Here is a 16,287-nt window from a genome sequence, read left to right on the forward strand (position 1 = left end):
CTGTGTGGCTCACTGAAACTGGACATTGGCCCTCTGGGACTCCACTGTGGCCTGCTGTGACTCGGCCATCACTTGGGGCCTGTCACACATGGTGAGGAATCCCTGCCCCAAGGTTTCCACTGCAGATGTCACCCTTGCAGTGTTGGCCTGGGAAGCATGCTCCCAACAGCCTCTCAGTCAGTCCAGTGTGGCCGTCAGCCCCTCCTTCATTCCCTAGCTCTGTTGCTGCATCTCCAGCAGCTGAGGGGGAAGCGATCTCAGAAGCCCAGCATGTAGCACGGGAGCCAGCTGGGTCCTCACCTCCAGCAGTTCCCCAAGTGCCAGAGGCCTCAAATGTTCCTCTTCCACCCAATGTATATCAGCAGTTGTGTCATGTGCACTAGAGAGTGACCCAGATGCCTTGCCACAAACTTGACTCACGAAGTGAGAGTCTCTGGGATGGTGAATTGCAAAGTGGAAGCTGACACAAACCTAGTGCTGGCCTCAGAGGTCCCTTTATCTGCTTCCTCTGAGGCGTCTTCCGAGCTGTCAGGGACAGGATAAGCAGGAGCAGCAGCGGGGGCCACGATGCCCGATGGCCCGAGTGTGTCGGGTCCCTTCCTGCAACGCAAGACACAAGGTTAAGTGCAAAGGAGGGAGCAGAATCTGGGCTGCATGCAACTTACTTGAAATTTCTTCAACATGTGGAGGATTGGTAGGTGCTCACTTCTATGCTCCAGCCAACCATGCTCTTGCGAATGGTCTGCATCCCCCTCCTCTCCCACAAGCTCCAGTGCCCGCCCCTCAAAGTGGGTGAGGCCCAGATCTCAGGCACACCATCCCTGTCTTCGCCTTCTCCAGTGATTATGGGTATTCTTCTTCTGTGGGAACAGGAAGAGCCAAGTAAAATCTGATGACATGAGTCCTGCAGGGTATCGGGGGATGGTCCTCAGAGGGCAAGGGTTGTTATACTCTTGGGTGGGAGAAGGAGGTGTTTAGGGGTCACGGGCTGAAAACATGCGGGGTGCTGGGGGTGGGGAGATTTGGTATCATTTAGATTTGGTATCACCCTTGCTGCCTGGATGAGATCATTCAGTATTTTGTGGCACTGCTCCCCGGTTCTCTTGGCCAGTGTCCTGGCATGCCTCTCAGGCTGCACTTCCACCCCTTTCTCCGGGATGGCATCCTGCTGGGGGGAAGAGGGTGTCCCACCTTGCCTCCAGTGCCTCCAGCAACATGGCCAGATCTGCATTAGATAAACAGGAAGTTGTCTTCCTGGAGGCCATTTCTTCCTGCACTGCCCTGCTTGTCTGTCCATCCTTACGGTTCTTATGGAGCTTTCTCTCATTGGGACAGACTGGCTACAGGCAGTTTGGGCAAGTCAGGTGCCCTTTGAGCATTCCAGTGGCCTTTGTGATGATCGAGTGGTAAGGGAGAGAGAGGGCCATGTCAGTAAGTCTTCAGAACCAGGGAGGAATTATGAGGGGGCCATGTGCCGGGGGTCTGGGGATGGGGTGGGGGGGTGGTAAGGGGTTAGTAATGATGAGGGGTGATCTCTGATGTTGGTGGGATGAGGGGGATGCTGTATCTGTCCTGAGGGGTTTCTGTCAGCAGAGGGGTTTTGCACTCTACAGTTTGTGGTTCTGACCTGAGCTGCTGGCTGTCTGGTGAATTAAGCCCCGCCCAAAGCCTGCAGCAGCTAGAAACAGTTTAGTCTGTTTTTTCAAAGACTGAGTGCACAAAATTGGGAGTGAAAACTCATCCAAAAAATGGATCAGCAACTCTCCCTTTTTCACGCTAGCTAGATACTTAGAAAAAAGGCTTGTGAAATTCTGTCCAGTGCATCCAGCAGTGCAGCACTCCCTCAGTGCAGTACTGCAGCATCAGCCTTGATTTTTGTCCTCAAGTCCTGGAGTGGGACTTGAATCCAGAACCTTAATTCTGATTCAGAGGTGAGAATGTTACCAACTTAGTCACAGCTTGCTCATTGATATTTTGTACAAGAGAAAGAAAGTTAATTCTCATCAATCTAACAATTAAAGCTGTGTATCTTCCTCTGGTATGAGTGCATTTTCTCTTGTCTCTCGATTTGCTGTAATGATATTTGTAACAGATGAATATTCTGTAAAGCGAACTTGCAGCAATGGCTGTTATTAACTAGGTATGTAAACTTTAGCAGAAAGGAATTTCCTAAACTAAATTCATTTGAAAAAAATTCAATGAAAATCTAATCCTACCGTTAATATGAAATAACCCTTTTCCATCTAATAATGTGATGCTAAGTTCATTCTCAGTCTTGTTTGTTACAGTAAAGAAGACACTACCATACAGTGCGATGTTTACATTGACCTCCGAAGCACTAAAAAATCCTTCCAAAAGCAGCGGCCGACTTAAGCATTGAGTTTGAAATATGAATTGTTGGTGTCGGTGGTAGTCATTTTGAAATGTGAAAGGAAACAGAATTCAAATTAAATCAAGGTGAACAATTTATTGAATGAATCAATTCTACCTGGATATCTGTAAGCACAATCAAAATACTTCTAAAACTGTCAAATTCATTAGTCAGAAGTTTCCTCCCTCTCTTTGTGGCAGCTAATGAATTTGACGGTTTTAAAAATATTTTGAGTGCGGTTACAAATATCCTGGTAGAATTGATTCATGCAATAAATTTTACACCTTGATTTAATTTGAATTCCATTTCCTACTACTAATACTACTTCAGCAACTTTATCCCATTTGTGGATAATAATTTACAGGAATATTGCAAATCACCTCTGAGAAACTCCTTAATGTCTGTCCTTTACTTATCCTACTGTTCCTATCCCAGTGGCTATGTTTTGAAAGTTAGGAAGTCTCTGAGGTTACATTAAAGATATTGAAGATAGCTAACAACAGCGCTGGTGTAGCAAATGGTGGGAGAGCAAGCATTCTGAGAGAGGACGACAGGCATGTTTCTGATGAGTGGCCATCCAGAACAAAGCAGCCCAATTGACCAGCACCCCATCTTCCAGCTTAAATGTTCACTCTCTATACCATTAATGCATTGTGGTTGAAGTGTGTACTATGTACAAAGTGTGCTGCAGCAACTGACCTGTGGCCCATACCACCTAGAAAGACAAGGGGAGCAGATGCATCGGAACACCACATGTTCCCCTCCAAGTCACACACCGTCCTTGGAACTATATTGCCATTCCTTCACAGTTGCTGGGAGAACATCTGGCATTCTCTTCCTAACAGCATTATGCATGTGCCTACATGAACTGCAGCAGTTTAAGAAGGCGGCTAACCATCACCTTCTTAAGGACAACCAGGGCTGTACAATAAATGTTGACGTTGCCAGCGACGCTAACATCGCAAGAATGAATTTTAAAAATATCTTCTGGTGCTGCATCTGAACACTCATCCAGTTCTGCATGAGAACAGAATGTAGGTATGGTGTGTTACTCTGGAAGCTCTGATAACACTGGGCCCCTTCCCCCCAATTCCAAATGGCAACACTTTGAGCTTCCATCTCTGCTGTGTGAATTGCCACTGAAGAAGGCAGTATCCAAAGATTCCATTGTGATGAGCACTGCAATCCTGTAAATGAAGCTGATCTCTCATTTCATGTTAGATAGATTTGTCTACAATCTATATGCAAAGACCTGAAAGAAGCTAGAGCAGAACTATGATGCATTCTGGGCAGATTAGCTGGCCTAACATTTTCTAATGAATATCAGGTTTGTTTGGTATCCTGGGCCTTCAATTGCCATAGTTCCTGCACCCTTGTGGCCAATGAATCACTGGTGTGGACCTCACTTCTATTCTGTAGATAGGCACAGCACCGCGTGCACAGGTACATGTTCAGCAAAGCTAAAGTCACATAGAGGTGTTGATGTCAGCATGTGGTATGGGTTAACTTGTGGTGTAAGAGGAGAACAGAGAGAAGTGGCTAGTGAAGGCGTATGTAGTTTGTTGTTACAAGTATGTCAGAAACATAAGAAAAGAACAAGGGCATGAGATGTGAAGAATTCCTGTGCAACACCAGGAGTGGTTTGATTAATTAACCACTTTAATTTTTTTTTAAATTGTCGCTCCATACAAAAGACTATTCACTTTCACTAATGAAGAAACCCTGCTCACTGGATACAAGTATTTTTCCAGCTTTATAGAAGTTGAATAGTTGCTTGTGGGCAATGCAAGCTTGCTTCCCATTCTGTCTCTCATCTGTTCTTGATCCTTTCTCTGCGGTACGCTTGTAAGAAATCCTCCACATCTAGCATATTGTTCTTAGTAATGTTGCATCAAAAAATAGACGTCTACAAAAAATCTATTTTGAATATTGAACATGAAAGCAAATATGCCCTAAAAAGTTACTTGCACTTCTGACAATGTGGATCCAGTTTGTTTTCCTTGATCCTTAGGGTTATGGTTGATTATTCTTGCTGTACAAATCAACAATAATCCCTTAAGGATTACACCCATCTCTTGTGCTTTTTCATCCTGTAGCTCTTTCTACACTTTGCTGAAAAGACAGCAGATTTAGAGAAGCATGTTCTTCTGCCAAGTGGCACAACACCAGATGGTACATGTGAACCAAGAAACATTTGAATTTACAGTGTGCTGACAGCAGTTTTCTGTGCTACTCTGTTTGGCTTGAAAAATAAAGGTTCAGTAATCCAGAATGTCACCTCACAAAGAATTTCAGGATAAATTCAACTTCCCCTGATACCTTAGTTAGTAAAAAAGAACGTGTAACTGAGCTGTATAGGCTCGAAGACCCCAGATTTGAATCCAACACATGCTGAGTTACCTGATTTCAGGTGAGTGGCTGCAAAGGTTTCCACGCCCTAAGACTAGGTAAGGAAACATCAATTAGGGATCCCACACTGTGAACAATGAAGGCGGAATTTAGCTCAAAAGTGTTGACACACATATTTGAATGCCTTGTCAACATACAGGGATTCATATAAAGTATGGCCACATTGATGGTATATCAATGGCAGTTATGTGCCAATGGAATCTTACCCCTTCGGAAGGCCTAGATTCCAGATGGGATGGAGGGGAGAAAATTGCCAAGGAAATTCAGGAAGTGTTTGTTTCTGAAAGATCATTCAAAGTTCGATCATGTTTTGGTTTGCCTGATATAAGTCTATTTTCCACATAATGTAATACATTCGTAAATACTGATCTTATCAGCATTTCTTCTCTAGTTAGTAACAGTGAAGAGTAGGCTGATGATTACTGTGTGATTGATATCTTTTGTTTGAATTAAGTCACCAAAGAAATATGTCGAATTGTATTTGAAACAGACCCTCGTTGCTTCATTGGCTTAAGGCAAGATGTGACCTTTTTATTTAATAATGAGAATCATCTATTATCTAAAAACAGTTCCAATGGTCACAGAGAAAATGCCAGCTTTTAATTAGCTTAAAGCATAACAAGCCCTTAAAAATGTCTTGTTTGATTTAATTTTATGTTTGAGAAAATTGCAGATATAAAGTGTGAAGCACAGTATCACATACTAAAAGAGACATATGGATAGCTTTGGTGAAAAGCAATTATTAAAGAGCAAATACACTTAAACAAGATTTTATCTCATGCATGACCTATGTGAAGTGAAATATTAAAAATGAAACATCACATATCCACATTGCAGTCTTTCTACACAGACAAAGTTAATTTAACTGATTAAAATGATAATTGCATTGAAACTGTTAATGTATTATAGTTCTGTACATTACTTTGTTTGAAATATCTGAACATTAAATGGCAAGAAGATCTTCATTGAAGATAACTTTGACTGAAGTAGATGGTTTGTGGCCTTAAACTTAGAGGTTGTTGCATCACAAACACATATAGAAAACATTGATGGGTTATCACTGCACTCATTATCTATATAATCTTCAATAATCTTGCCTTTAAGATATGAAATTTAAAATGCATTATTTTCTTTTTGCTAAATTGTCATTCATTTCTTTTTAAAATTGGTTAAAACACCATTTAATCTAGTTTTGTGTTCCTAAATGCCACCTTCAAATCAAATTATTGCCACATAATGTTAGATGTTTGTAATATGTTGTGGCAACTCAGTGGGCAATATGGGTTAGCAACTCTTCTGTCAACAGCTGCATGGACAGCACTACATGTCTGAATCATAGTACTAACACATAAAACATAACTACTTTTACCACGTTTAGTTTGCCATAATTATTACTTCTTCCTCCAGAGTGGAGCAAACCATTGGTGTTAACTACTGTTCAAGTGTTGAAGCAGATTGCCAGACCTTGTAATCCTAGGCTGCAGAAGGGGCCTTTTAAGTTGCTGAGTCATCCCAAAAATTGGCCACTCTATGATAGCAATATCAGGGATCTTGGAGTGAAGTTTTAAATCATGAACAATGAGGACATGTAAATGTGAGGGTCAGACAAGTTAGCCAAACATGAAGCTATGGTTTATACTCCAATGTCACTACAGCAGTGCTGTCACATTAATGGAAATGTTTGAATGCAAAAGTACACTGATCTAAAGTGTGTATAATAATTGACCTGCTGTTCTTGCACATTTTGAGGTAGGTCTTTCAAGTTTGAAAGCATTTTGGTGTTCCAATGTATATACCACTGTATATAACTATCACTAATCTATATAATTACATCAGTGAAACTCTCTATTTTTATGTGCTAACTGGTATGTTAAATGTGCTCTCAATTTTTGCATACATAGTTACTTTGAGAAAAGATAAGCTATCCTGTGTAAGGGATTTAAAAATCCATTTCAAGTCTTGTCATCTGTTTTTCTGTAGCAAGTAAGTATTCTTATTTTAATTCATTTATGGGATTTGGGCATCATTGGCTGGACCAGTATTTATTGCCACCCCTAGTTGCCCTTGAGAAGGTAGTGGTGAACTGCCTTCTTGAACGGCTGCAGTCTCTGAAATAGCTACAACAATATGATGACATCAACAAGTTCCATCCCACCATCAGACTCACCATGGACTACTCTCCAGAATCGGTTGCATTCTTGGACACACACATCTCCATCAAGGATGGTCACTTTAGCATTTCACTGTACCGCAAGCCCACAGATAACCTCACGATGCTCCACTTCTCCAGCTTCCACCCTGAACATGTTAAAGAAGCCATCCCCTATGGGGAAGCCCTCCATTTACACAGGATCTGCTCAGATGAGGAGGATTGCGTCAGATATCTCCAGACGTTGAAAGATGCCCTCATAAGAACTGGATAGGGCGCTCGACTCATCGATCAACAATTCCGATGCGCCACAGCGAAAAACCACACCGACCTCCTCAAAAGACAAACACGGGACACGGCAGACAGAGTACCCTTTGTCATCCAGTACTTCCCCGGAGCAGAGAAGCTACGACATCTTCTCTGAAGCCTTCAACATGTCATTGATGAAGACGAACATCTCGCCAAGGCCATTCCTATACCCCCACTTCTTGCCTTCAAACAACTGCACAATCTCAAACAGACCATTGTCCACAGCAAACTATGCTGCCATCAGGAGAACCACACAACCCTGCCATAGCAACCTCTGCAGGATGCCATCATCTCATGTGAGAACACAATCCACCAGATATACAGTACATACTCTTGCAATTCAGCCAACGTTGTCTACCTGATGCGCTGCAGGAAACGAGATCCTGCTGAGGCATGGTACATTGGGGAGACCATGCAGACGCTACAACAACGGATAAATGAACACCGCTCAGCAATCACTAGGCAGGAGTGCTCTATTCCTGTTGGGGAACACTTCAGCAGTCACTGGTATTCAGCCTCTAATCTTCGGCTAAGTGTTCTCCAAGGCAGCCTTCACTACACACAACAATGCAGATTCGCTGAGCAGAAACTGATAGCCAAGTTCTGCACTCATGAGGACGGTCTCAACTGGGATCTTGGGTTCATGTCACACTATCTGTAACCCCCCAGACTTGCCTAAGCTTACAAAATCTCACTAAACTGTCCTGCTGGAGACAATACACATCTCTTTAGCCTGTGTTTCTCTCCACCCACATTGTCTGTACCTTTAAGACTTGATTACCTGCAATGACTTGCATTCCAACCATTATTTTGTAAATTGAGTCTTTATTTGCCCTGTTTATAAATGGAACTCCCACTCACCTGATGAAGAAGCAGTGCTTTGAAAGGTTGTGGCTTGTGCTATCAAATAAACCTATTGGACTTAAACCTGGTGTTGGGAGACTTCTTAATATAGCTACACCCACACTGCTGATAAGGAGGAAATTCCAGGATCTTTACCCAGTGACAGTGACGAAATGGCAATATATTTCCAAGTCAGAATGGTGAGTGACTTGGAGGGTGGTATTGTTTCCAGCTATCTGCGGCTTTTATCCTTCTAGATGGTAGTGTTTGTGGGATTGGAAGGTGCTGTCTCTCGGAGTTGTGGTGATTCCTGCAGTGAATTTTGTAGATCTTGTGGAATAGCATGGTAGCACAGTGGTTAGCACTGCTGCTTCACAGCGCTAGAGACCTGGGTTCGATTCGAGCTTCGAACATCATCTGTGTGGAGTTTGCACATTCTCCCTGTGTCTGCGTGGGTTTCCTCCGGGTGCTCAGTTTCCTCCCACATTCTGAAAGACGTGCTGGTTAGGTGCCGGACTGTGACGATTAGGGGAATTTCACAGTAACTTCATTGCAGTGTTAATGTAAGCCTTATTTGTGACTAATAAATAAACTTTAGATGGTACACACTGCTGTCACTGTTCGTTGGTGGTGAAATGTTTAAATGTTTGTGGAAGAGGTAGCAATTAAGCAGGCTGCTTTGTCCTAGATGGTGTCAAGCTTCTTGAATGTTGGAGTTACACTCATCTGAATTACACTCATCCAGGCAAGTGGAGAGTATTCCATTGACTTGTACATTGTAGATGATGGACAGACTTTGGGGAGTAAGGAGGGAGTTATTTACTACAGGATTCCTAGCCTATACCTACTCTGGTAACCACAGCATTTATATGGCTAGTCCAGTTCAGTTTCTGGTCAATGGTCACCCTCAGCAATGGCACTGAATGTCAAGGGGAGATGGTTAGATTCTCTCTTGTTGGAGATCGTCATTGTCTCGCACATATGGTGTGAATGTTACTTGTCACTCGTTACCCCAAGCATGGATATTGTCCTGCTGGGTTTGGACATGTACAGCTTCAGTATCTGAGAAATCACTGAACATTGTGCAGTCATCAGCGAACATCCCCACTTCTGACATTATGAGGGAAGAATGGTTATTGATGAAGGAGCTGAAGATAGTTGAGTCGAGGAAACTACTCCGACAAACTCCTGCAGTGATGTCTTGAAGCTCAGATGATTGAGCTCCAAACACTGCAACCATCTTTCTTTGCGTTAGGCATGACTCCAACCAGTAGAAAATTTTCCCCCTGATTCCCATTGACTCCAGTTTTCCGAGGGCTCCTTGATGCCATACTTGGTCAAATGTTGCCTTGAAGTCAAGGGCAGTCACACCTACCTCATCTCTGATGTTCAGCTCTTTGTCCATGTTTGAAACAAGTCAGGAGCTGCATGACTCTGGCAAACTGAATGTCTGTGAGCAGGTTATTGCTGAGTAAGAGTCACATGATAGCACTGTTAATGACCCATCTCATCACTTTACTGATGATTGAGAGCAGATTGATAGGGTGAAAATTGGTTAGGTTGGATTTATCCTGTTTCTTGTGTATAGGACATACCTGGGCAATTTTTTCACATTTCTGGGTTGGTGTTTTATTAGTACTGGAACAGATGGCCGGGGGGATGGAAGGTTCTGCAGCTCAGGTCTTCAGTCGTATTGCCGGGATATTGTCAGAGCTACAAAGGGTTGTGGACGTAGCCCAGTCCGTCACGTAAACTAGCCTCCCACTCCATCTACGCTCCCCACTGCCTTAAAAAAGCAGCCAGCATAACCAAGAACCCCACACGTCCTGGTAAGGATGACAGGTTTCATTTCCTCAAGGACATTAGTGAACCAGATGAATTTTTATGACAATCAATAATGATTTCAATGGACATCATTCCAGATTTTTATTGAGTTGTTAAATTTCATTATCTGCTATGGTGGCATTTAAACCTAGTCCCCAGAGAATTATCATGATTCTCTGGATTACTAGTCAAGCGACAGTACCACTACACCATTGCCTTCCTTGCATTGTATCTTTATGTGTTAAACATTGAGAGCGTTTTTTAATGGACACACTCACCCCAAGGCCATAAAATCCTGCCTGAGGTCATCGGACCTTTGCATGGTCCATATCCCGCCCTCAACAATTCCCATGGCAGGGATGGAAAACTTCCACCCTGAGGGTATCACATCTTTCAGCATGCAGACTCATCTGGAATCCTTGTATGTAAGATCACATGCCTTTAACAAAACTACCATTACGGTTGACTGCTCCAATAGCGGTTCAAAAACCCTGTGAAAAGCAAAGAAAGGCTAATACATGTGTGGTCCACAAAAGATAGTGGGCAGAATTCTCCCAAGGCCCCGCTGATGGGTTCAGTGGCGGGCAGGGGCAGAATTCAGTGAGAAGCCCAAAAATTGTTTTTATGCTGGCAATAATTTCCCATGTGACTTCCTGTTAGTGCCTGCCATGGTAGAGCAGGAAACCCACTGGGTGCTAATTGGGTGCTGATTGGAATCTTCACCCAATTCTCTGCAACGCCAGTAGGAAAACACGTTGATCCACATAATGTCTGGAACAATGTGGCACGCGGAAGTTGGGACCCATCTGATGAATGCCTAGGGCTGCCTCTGGAATTGGGATGGAGACTATCAGCGACCCTGGACCACCACAGCAGCGGGTGGAGGGAAAACTTACAGGGGGATCTTTCAGATTTACTGTCATTGAGGAGGTCCATCTTCCTGCCTCAGAAGATACATTTTTTTTGCAAGAGGTCCATTTTGTTTCTTCAATGGTGTATTAGTGATTTGGGGCACCTTTTAAATATTGCACCCAGATACGATAATCGGATGTGTACCATCAAGCCTGTCTTGCCATAGAATGTGGCACTAAATCTCCACTTGCATAAGTAATAAGGTCGGGAACATAATATATGGCATGGTTTCCTGTCAGTCGCCGCAGCAGGAAACACATCCTGTCCCTAACCCCATCACAGAACCCAGTTTCAAATTGGAGAATTCCAACCTGCATATGTTTATGGGTGTCTAATAAATGAAGAAGAAAATATGCAAATCTAATAATGTTCAGTGCATTGTGCAACAGTTATGTACTTTGCTGATTTGATCTCTCACTTTTACACAGGATTGTAGCCTCTTAAATGAGACTTTGTTCATGAAAATTTATATTTGAAGTGGAATGAGTGTTAAAACAGATGTGCAACTGGAAAACATTTGTGATAAGGAGCATCCCATAACCTTTAACCTAATTACATGCAAGTATGAGTCTCGGGGGATGCCAAAATCTTATCCAAAAATTCAATTAGAAGACAGCACAAACGATGATGTGATAAGTGTGCTAACACAATTTGATGTATCCATTGTGGACTGTTAGGACAGTCACCCACTGACAGGATTTCAGGCGGGTGGACTTGAAAAATTTACCAGGTGGCATTCCTGCTGGCCCCTGACCACCCGGCAATTTTATGGGGGATGGCCTAGGGCAAGTTAATGGCTAATTAATGGCCGCTTGCAGCCTGGCTATGATATTTAGCTGGCAGGAGGAGTAAGTGGATCTGGAAGAAACTTGGCAGATCACTCTACTCAGATGAAGGGGGGAGGCACCCTCATTACGTGGCCCCCTGTTGTAATCAGATGTCCGCCTGCCTCTCCCCAGCATTACCACCACCAATATCTAACCCCAGGGTACTCAATTCCTTGTTGGGCTCGTCATCATGACTGCCTCACCACCCCCACCCCCCACCCACAGGCCTCTAATTTAAGGTCCCTCACACTTAGCTCCATTCTGGGCTTCAAGACTTTGAATCTGGGAGACTGCTTGTTGTCCCAGCCCCGACCACTGCAGCTGCTGCTGGCCAACCAGAGCAAGGGGCAGAAACCCCACCTCCAGCCAATAAACTCTGCTCTAGGGAAGGAAACCCTGTCATCACAAAATTCTGCCCTTAATGTTTGTAAATGTACCGTTTTTTCATGTGTGCTTTCTCTCTAAGTTTTTAAATCATGAAGCAAGCACCATGGGGAAATACAAAAGATGTAAAAGTTTGCTATTTCAATCTTCAAGTTGCTTCATAGCGTACAAAGTGTCATTTTTTCAATTGTTCAGTCTTTTCAGTTAGAAGATACAGTAAGAAAGATAATGCTAAGGGCGGATCAGTGGGCATCATTATGTGAAGTGCTAGGAATAGTTCCGTAAAAGGCATCCTTTTCTTAGTATGTTGAATCGAAGGTAGAAGTTCAAATTGCATGCAGGTTCTCAGTGATCAAGAATAACTTGCATTTGTAGCCTAGATTAGAATATGTATCTAAAATAATTTTATTGCAGGTTTTTTATCATTTGTAAATTCAAACTGGAATTTCCTCTCTGAGTCATAAATCTAACAACGTAAGAATACAACATAGGAATGAAATTTACAGCAATGACACCTACTCTAGGTGAATCATTTTCTGGCATGTATAGATGGGATGATGAAGATAACCTTGCTGTTTAACCTGTCTTTCCAGCAATATAGAGATGTTACTATTTTCTCAGTGAAAGTTAATTTCAGAAATTTGGTACTTGCAGATCTAAGTATAGTTACTTCTGACCACATGGGCTAAATTTTACCACAGCTTCAGGACCCAAATGTCAGGGGCAGACAGTGGGTCCCAAGCCTGCACGTGCCAGCAGCAGGACTGGCTCAGTGATTTTACTATTGGCTGCTCCTCAATTGGCTGCCTATGGACTTATTGTACAATTAAAGATGGCTGGCGAGCTCCTGACACTATCAACCCAGTAAAAAGTCTGACAACACCAGGTTTTAGTCCAACCGATTTATTTGATAATAAATATAAAGCATATAAAGCATAAATATAAAGCATATAAAGCATATAAAGCTTTATATGCTCTGTCTGAGGCCAGAACTCTCCATTCACCTGACGAAGAGGCAGTCCCCTCGAAAGCTTGTGAGTATTATCAAATAAATCGGTTGGACTAAAACCTGGTGTTGTCAGACTTTTTACTGTGTTTACGCCAGTCCAACACCGGCATTCCCACATCACTATCAACCCAGTCAGTGGTCTTGCAGCTCTGAATCCTAAACAAGGCTGCAGGGAAAAGTGGACACAACAGAGAGAGGTAGACACTGGAGGGAGAAGTCGGCACTGCAGAAAGAGATAGACACTGCAGAGGCTTCAAGGAGCCAAGGATCATTAGGGAAAGCCCTCCAGACACAGATCTTTGGAATCAAGGAGACTGCCATTCCTGCCCATGGACCCTCTTTTGGGTCATGTAAACTCTGGTTCCAATGGTCCTTCTCAGGCTGCTGCCTCCTGTCATTGGCAAAACACCAGCAGCCCTGTACAATGAACCCTTAAGCTTAGTAATGCCTTAACACTTGCATTTTGCAAATTGGCCTCCAGTGTGGGCAACCAACCCACCACTCGGAAAATTTGTCAAGAGACATGATTGTGCCAGAGAGCTGTCCCAACACGGTTCCTCACTATCTTAATGGCCACTCTGCCTCCCAGCCCACCACCTGTGGAGCAGTAAAATTCTGTACTATTTTTCTGAATTCTGAACAGAAAATTGATATTTATCTACCCCCAACGAAAAGAAAAATTGATTCATAGCAACTGTGGAGCAATGAACAGAAATAATAATTGGGAGGTGTATAAGAGGTGGCTGAATTGACGTAGGCTGGATCTACACCACGAGTCACAGTCAAAATTACTCCCACTGAACAAGTCAGTTTCTCTTGGGTTAAAATAGCCCACAATAAATCAGATTCTAAAGCTGACAGCATAATCCCCAGGCCCATACCTATGTTGCTATCAAACTCACAGCTAGGAGATGCATGAGTGATCCAAGTTGACTCAGGCGCTGATTTCTCTTCTTTATTCTGTGAGCATCTCCTTAATTATATCTCACCCTCATAACTGGAAGGAATTTGGGAAAATGTTCTGGCTATCATTTTTTGTGGTGGTGGAACTCTCAGTACCTTTGGTGCAAAGATATTAGAAGCATTGTGTGGGTCCATTCATTTGTTTGAAGAGACAAGAGATTAACACTGGTACGAGTTTCAAAATGATTTTCTTTTATTGAAAAGAATTTTAAAAATTAACATGACAGAAGCAAAAAAAGGTGAACTTGAAGTCTAGCTTTTTAAGCCAGTCCCTCTAATTCTAAAACCTGAATTGAACTGAACTGAACTGAACAGACACACTCTAAAATTTAAAATATATTTCAACCCTTATCCTATTATTGGAAGGTTTTTTGAATGCAGTCTCCATTTAGAAAAACAATCCTTGCAGCTACTGTAATGGGAAACTGTTGTTTGCCTGCATTGTATACCCTTCAGGAGTGCAGTCTATTTTTAGCTAACCCATCATGCCTTCTACATGTAGTTAAGCCATCTACAATCATTAAGCTTAGCAGAGTTAGTTAACTCCTACAGTCCATCATTTAAATGTAATTGTGCAAAGGCAGAAATATCTTAAAATGAAATCTTTGCCTAGACTGAAGCAAACAGGGCTACACATGCACAAGATCCTTCGCATTGTTAAATAAACACAGAAAACTCATTGATTTTTCAAGTGCAGTGAGTTTGAATTGTTTGTACTGCAATGCACTAATTGTAATCATTTATTTCTTTTATGGTTCACAATATTTTTGTTTCTCTTAGATTACAATAAGCCACAAGAACCAGGCTCCAATGTTGAAGGCTCCACCTCCCAAGACTGGCTTTGTTTCTTCAATCATCAAACGAACCAGGAGCTAAGATACAAGGATAAGATGGGAGAGAGAAACTGTCCTGTTCAGCAGTGCAGTTTTCTTTTGCAGTGAGAACAAGGAAAACATGGAAATTAATAACAAGTTGCACTCTATAAGGGCCAGCTTTCAATTGTACCCTTCCTGTCAGGAATCGCATCCAGCAGAAGTGAAAAGTGGAAATTCAGTCATGCACTGGGCATGTTTTTCCTGATTTACACTAACAGTCAAAATTGAATGGAAAACACACCCAAAATTCCATTAGGCAACATTGACAAGAGAGGCTTCCCCTAACTGCACAAAGCCAGAACAATTACCCCCAGATTAATATAGTGCAGACCATGCATTTGCACAGTTGCTATTACTGTGATCAAGTGTAAGAATTAAATCATAAAGGTTAACAGGCGCATGTAGCATTAGTCTTCAGTTTATGCATGACAAGCATTTATCTTTTATGGCATACGAGTTCAAATTGCATGAATTGCATTCAGGTTTAAGGGCAGGCCTCCATTCGCTGCTTTTATCTTTTGGTGATAATTGGGAAATTATTTTTGGCTCAAAGCCATTCACTTCAATAACAGCTATCCTGTGGTTAAGATGGAGGGCGAAGGTGATAGCAATTACTGTCATTAACTTTTAAAGTACAGCAAAGCCGCATAAAGCAATTGTGCTATATTAGTAACAAACTCGTATAAAATTCTTTGTCTGATATTTAAGCTAAAGTGTGAGCTCATGTCTTCATTAGAATAAAAGATTTCATCTAATTACATTAAGGAATTTGTTGTTAGTACCTTATCAACTAAACTTTTTAAACATTCTAGTATTTAATAAAGGTTGTGAAAATGAAATAATCACAAAATGTGATGGACGGTTCCTTTGAGTCACTTTGCCAGCCTTCTGCTTGTTCACTCCACTTCCGGGATTTCCCGCCAACAGTAATGGGGTAGGGGGAGTGGGCAATGGCAGGGACTCTGTAGAATATCTTCTACCGAATTTGCTGAAATACTATGCAAATGACAGAAATTCATCATCCAACATAATTACTGTCATTTGCACTGTAACAATGCTGGATGCCAGGGATGATATATTTCCAACTTTTTAGTACATGGTAGTGTTCAGTGGCGTGGTTCATAAGAAAAGAGGGGAGCAAAGAATTGGTGCAACAAGATGCAGTTCAGGAATAGGATGAGTCATTTTAAACATGTGTGCCTCCAGTGTGCAGAGCTCTGTGTCAGTATGACAAACTCATAATATTGCCCGGAGGCACTTCAAGAGGAAGAGTTGTTGATAGATGAAGAAAATGCACAAAACCAACAAATGGATTTCAATGTAGGTAAATGTGTGAGGTCACCCGCTTCAGGTTTAAAAAAGGATGTGAAATAAGAGTACTTTCTAAATGGTGAAAAGCCAGAAGTAGTAGA

General features: G+C 42.3%; 1 protein-coding gene across 1 annotated transcript in view; it reads left to right on the forward strand.

Moving 5' to 3' along the window:
• Positions 1-15,590, forward strand: part of dgkb (diacylglycerol kinase, beta) — a 677,279-nt gene extending 661,689 nt beyond the window's left edge. The window contains exon 24 of the mRNA XM_080216552.1: positions 14,781-15,590. Within this exon, the coding sequence (XP_080072678.1) occupies positions 14,781-14,876 (96 nt within the window). The 3' untranslated portion in view covers positions 14,877-15,590. The remainder of the gene's footprint in view (positions 1-14,780) is intronic.
• Positions 15,591-16,287: the final 697 nt, after the last annotated feature.

The sequence above is a fragment of the Carcharhinus amblyrhynchos genome, chromosome 2 (genome assembly GCF_965287045.1).
Source record: "Carcharhinus amblyrhynchos chromosome 2, sCarAmb.v2.hapA, whole genome shotgun sequence".
NCBI lineage: Eukaryota > Metazoa > Chordata > Chondrichthyes > Carcharhiniformes > Carcharhinidae > Carcharhinus > Carcharhinus amblyrhynchos.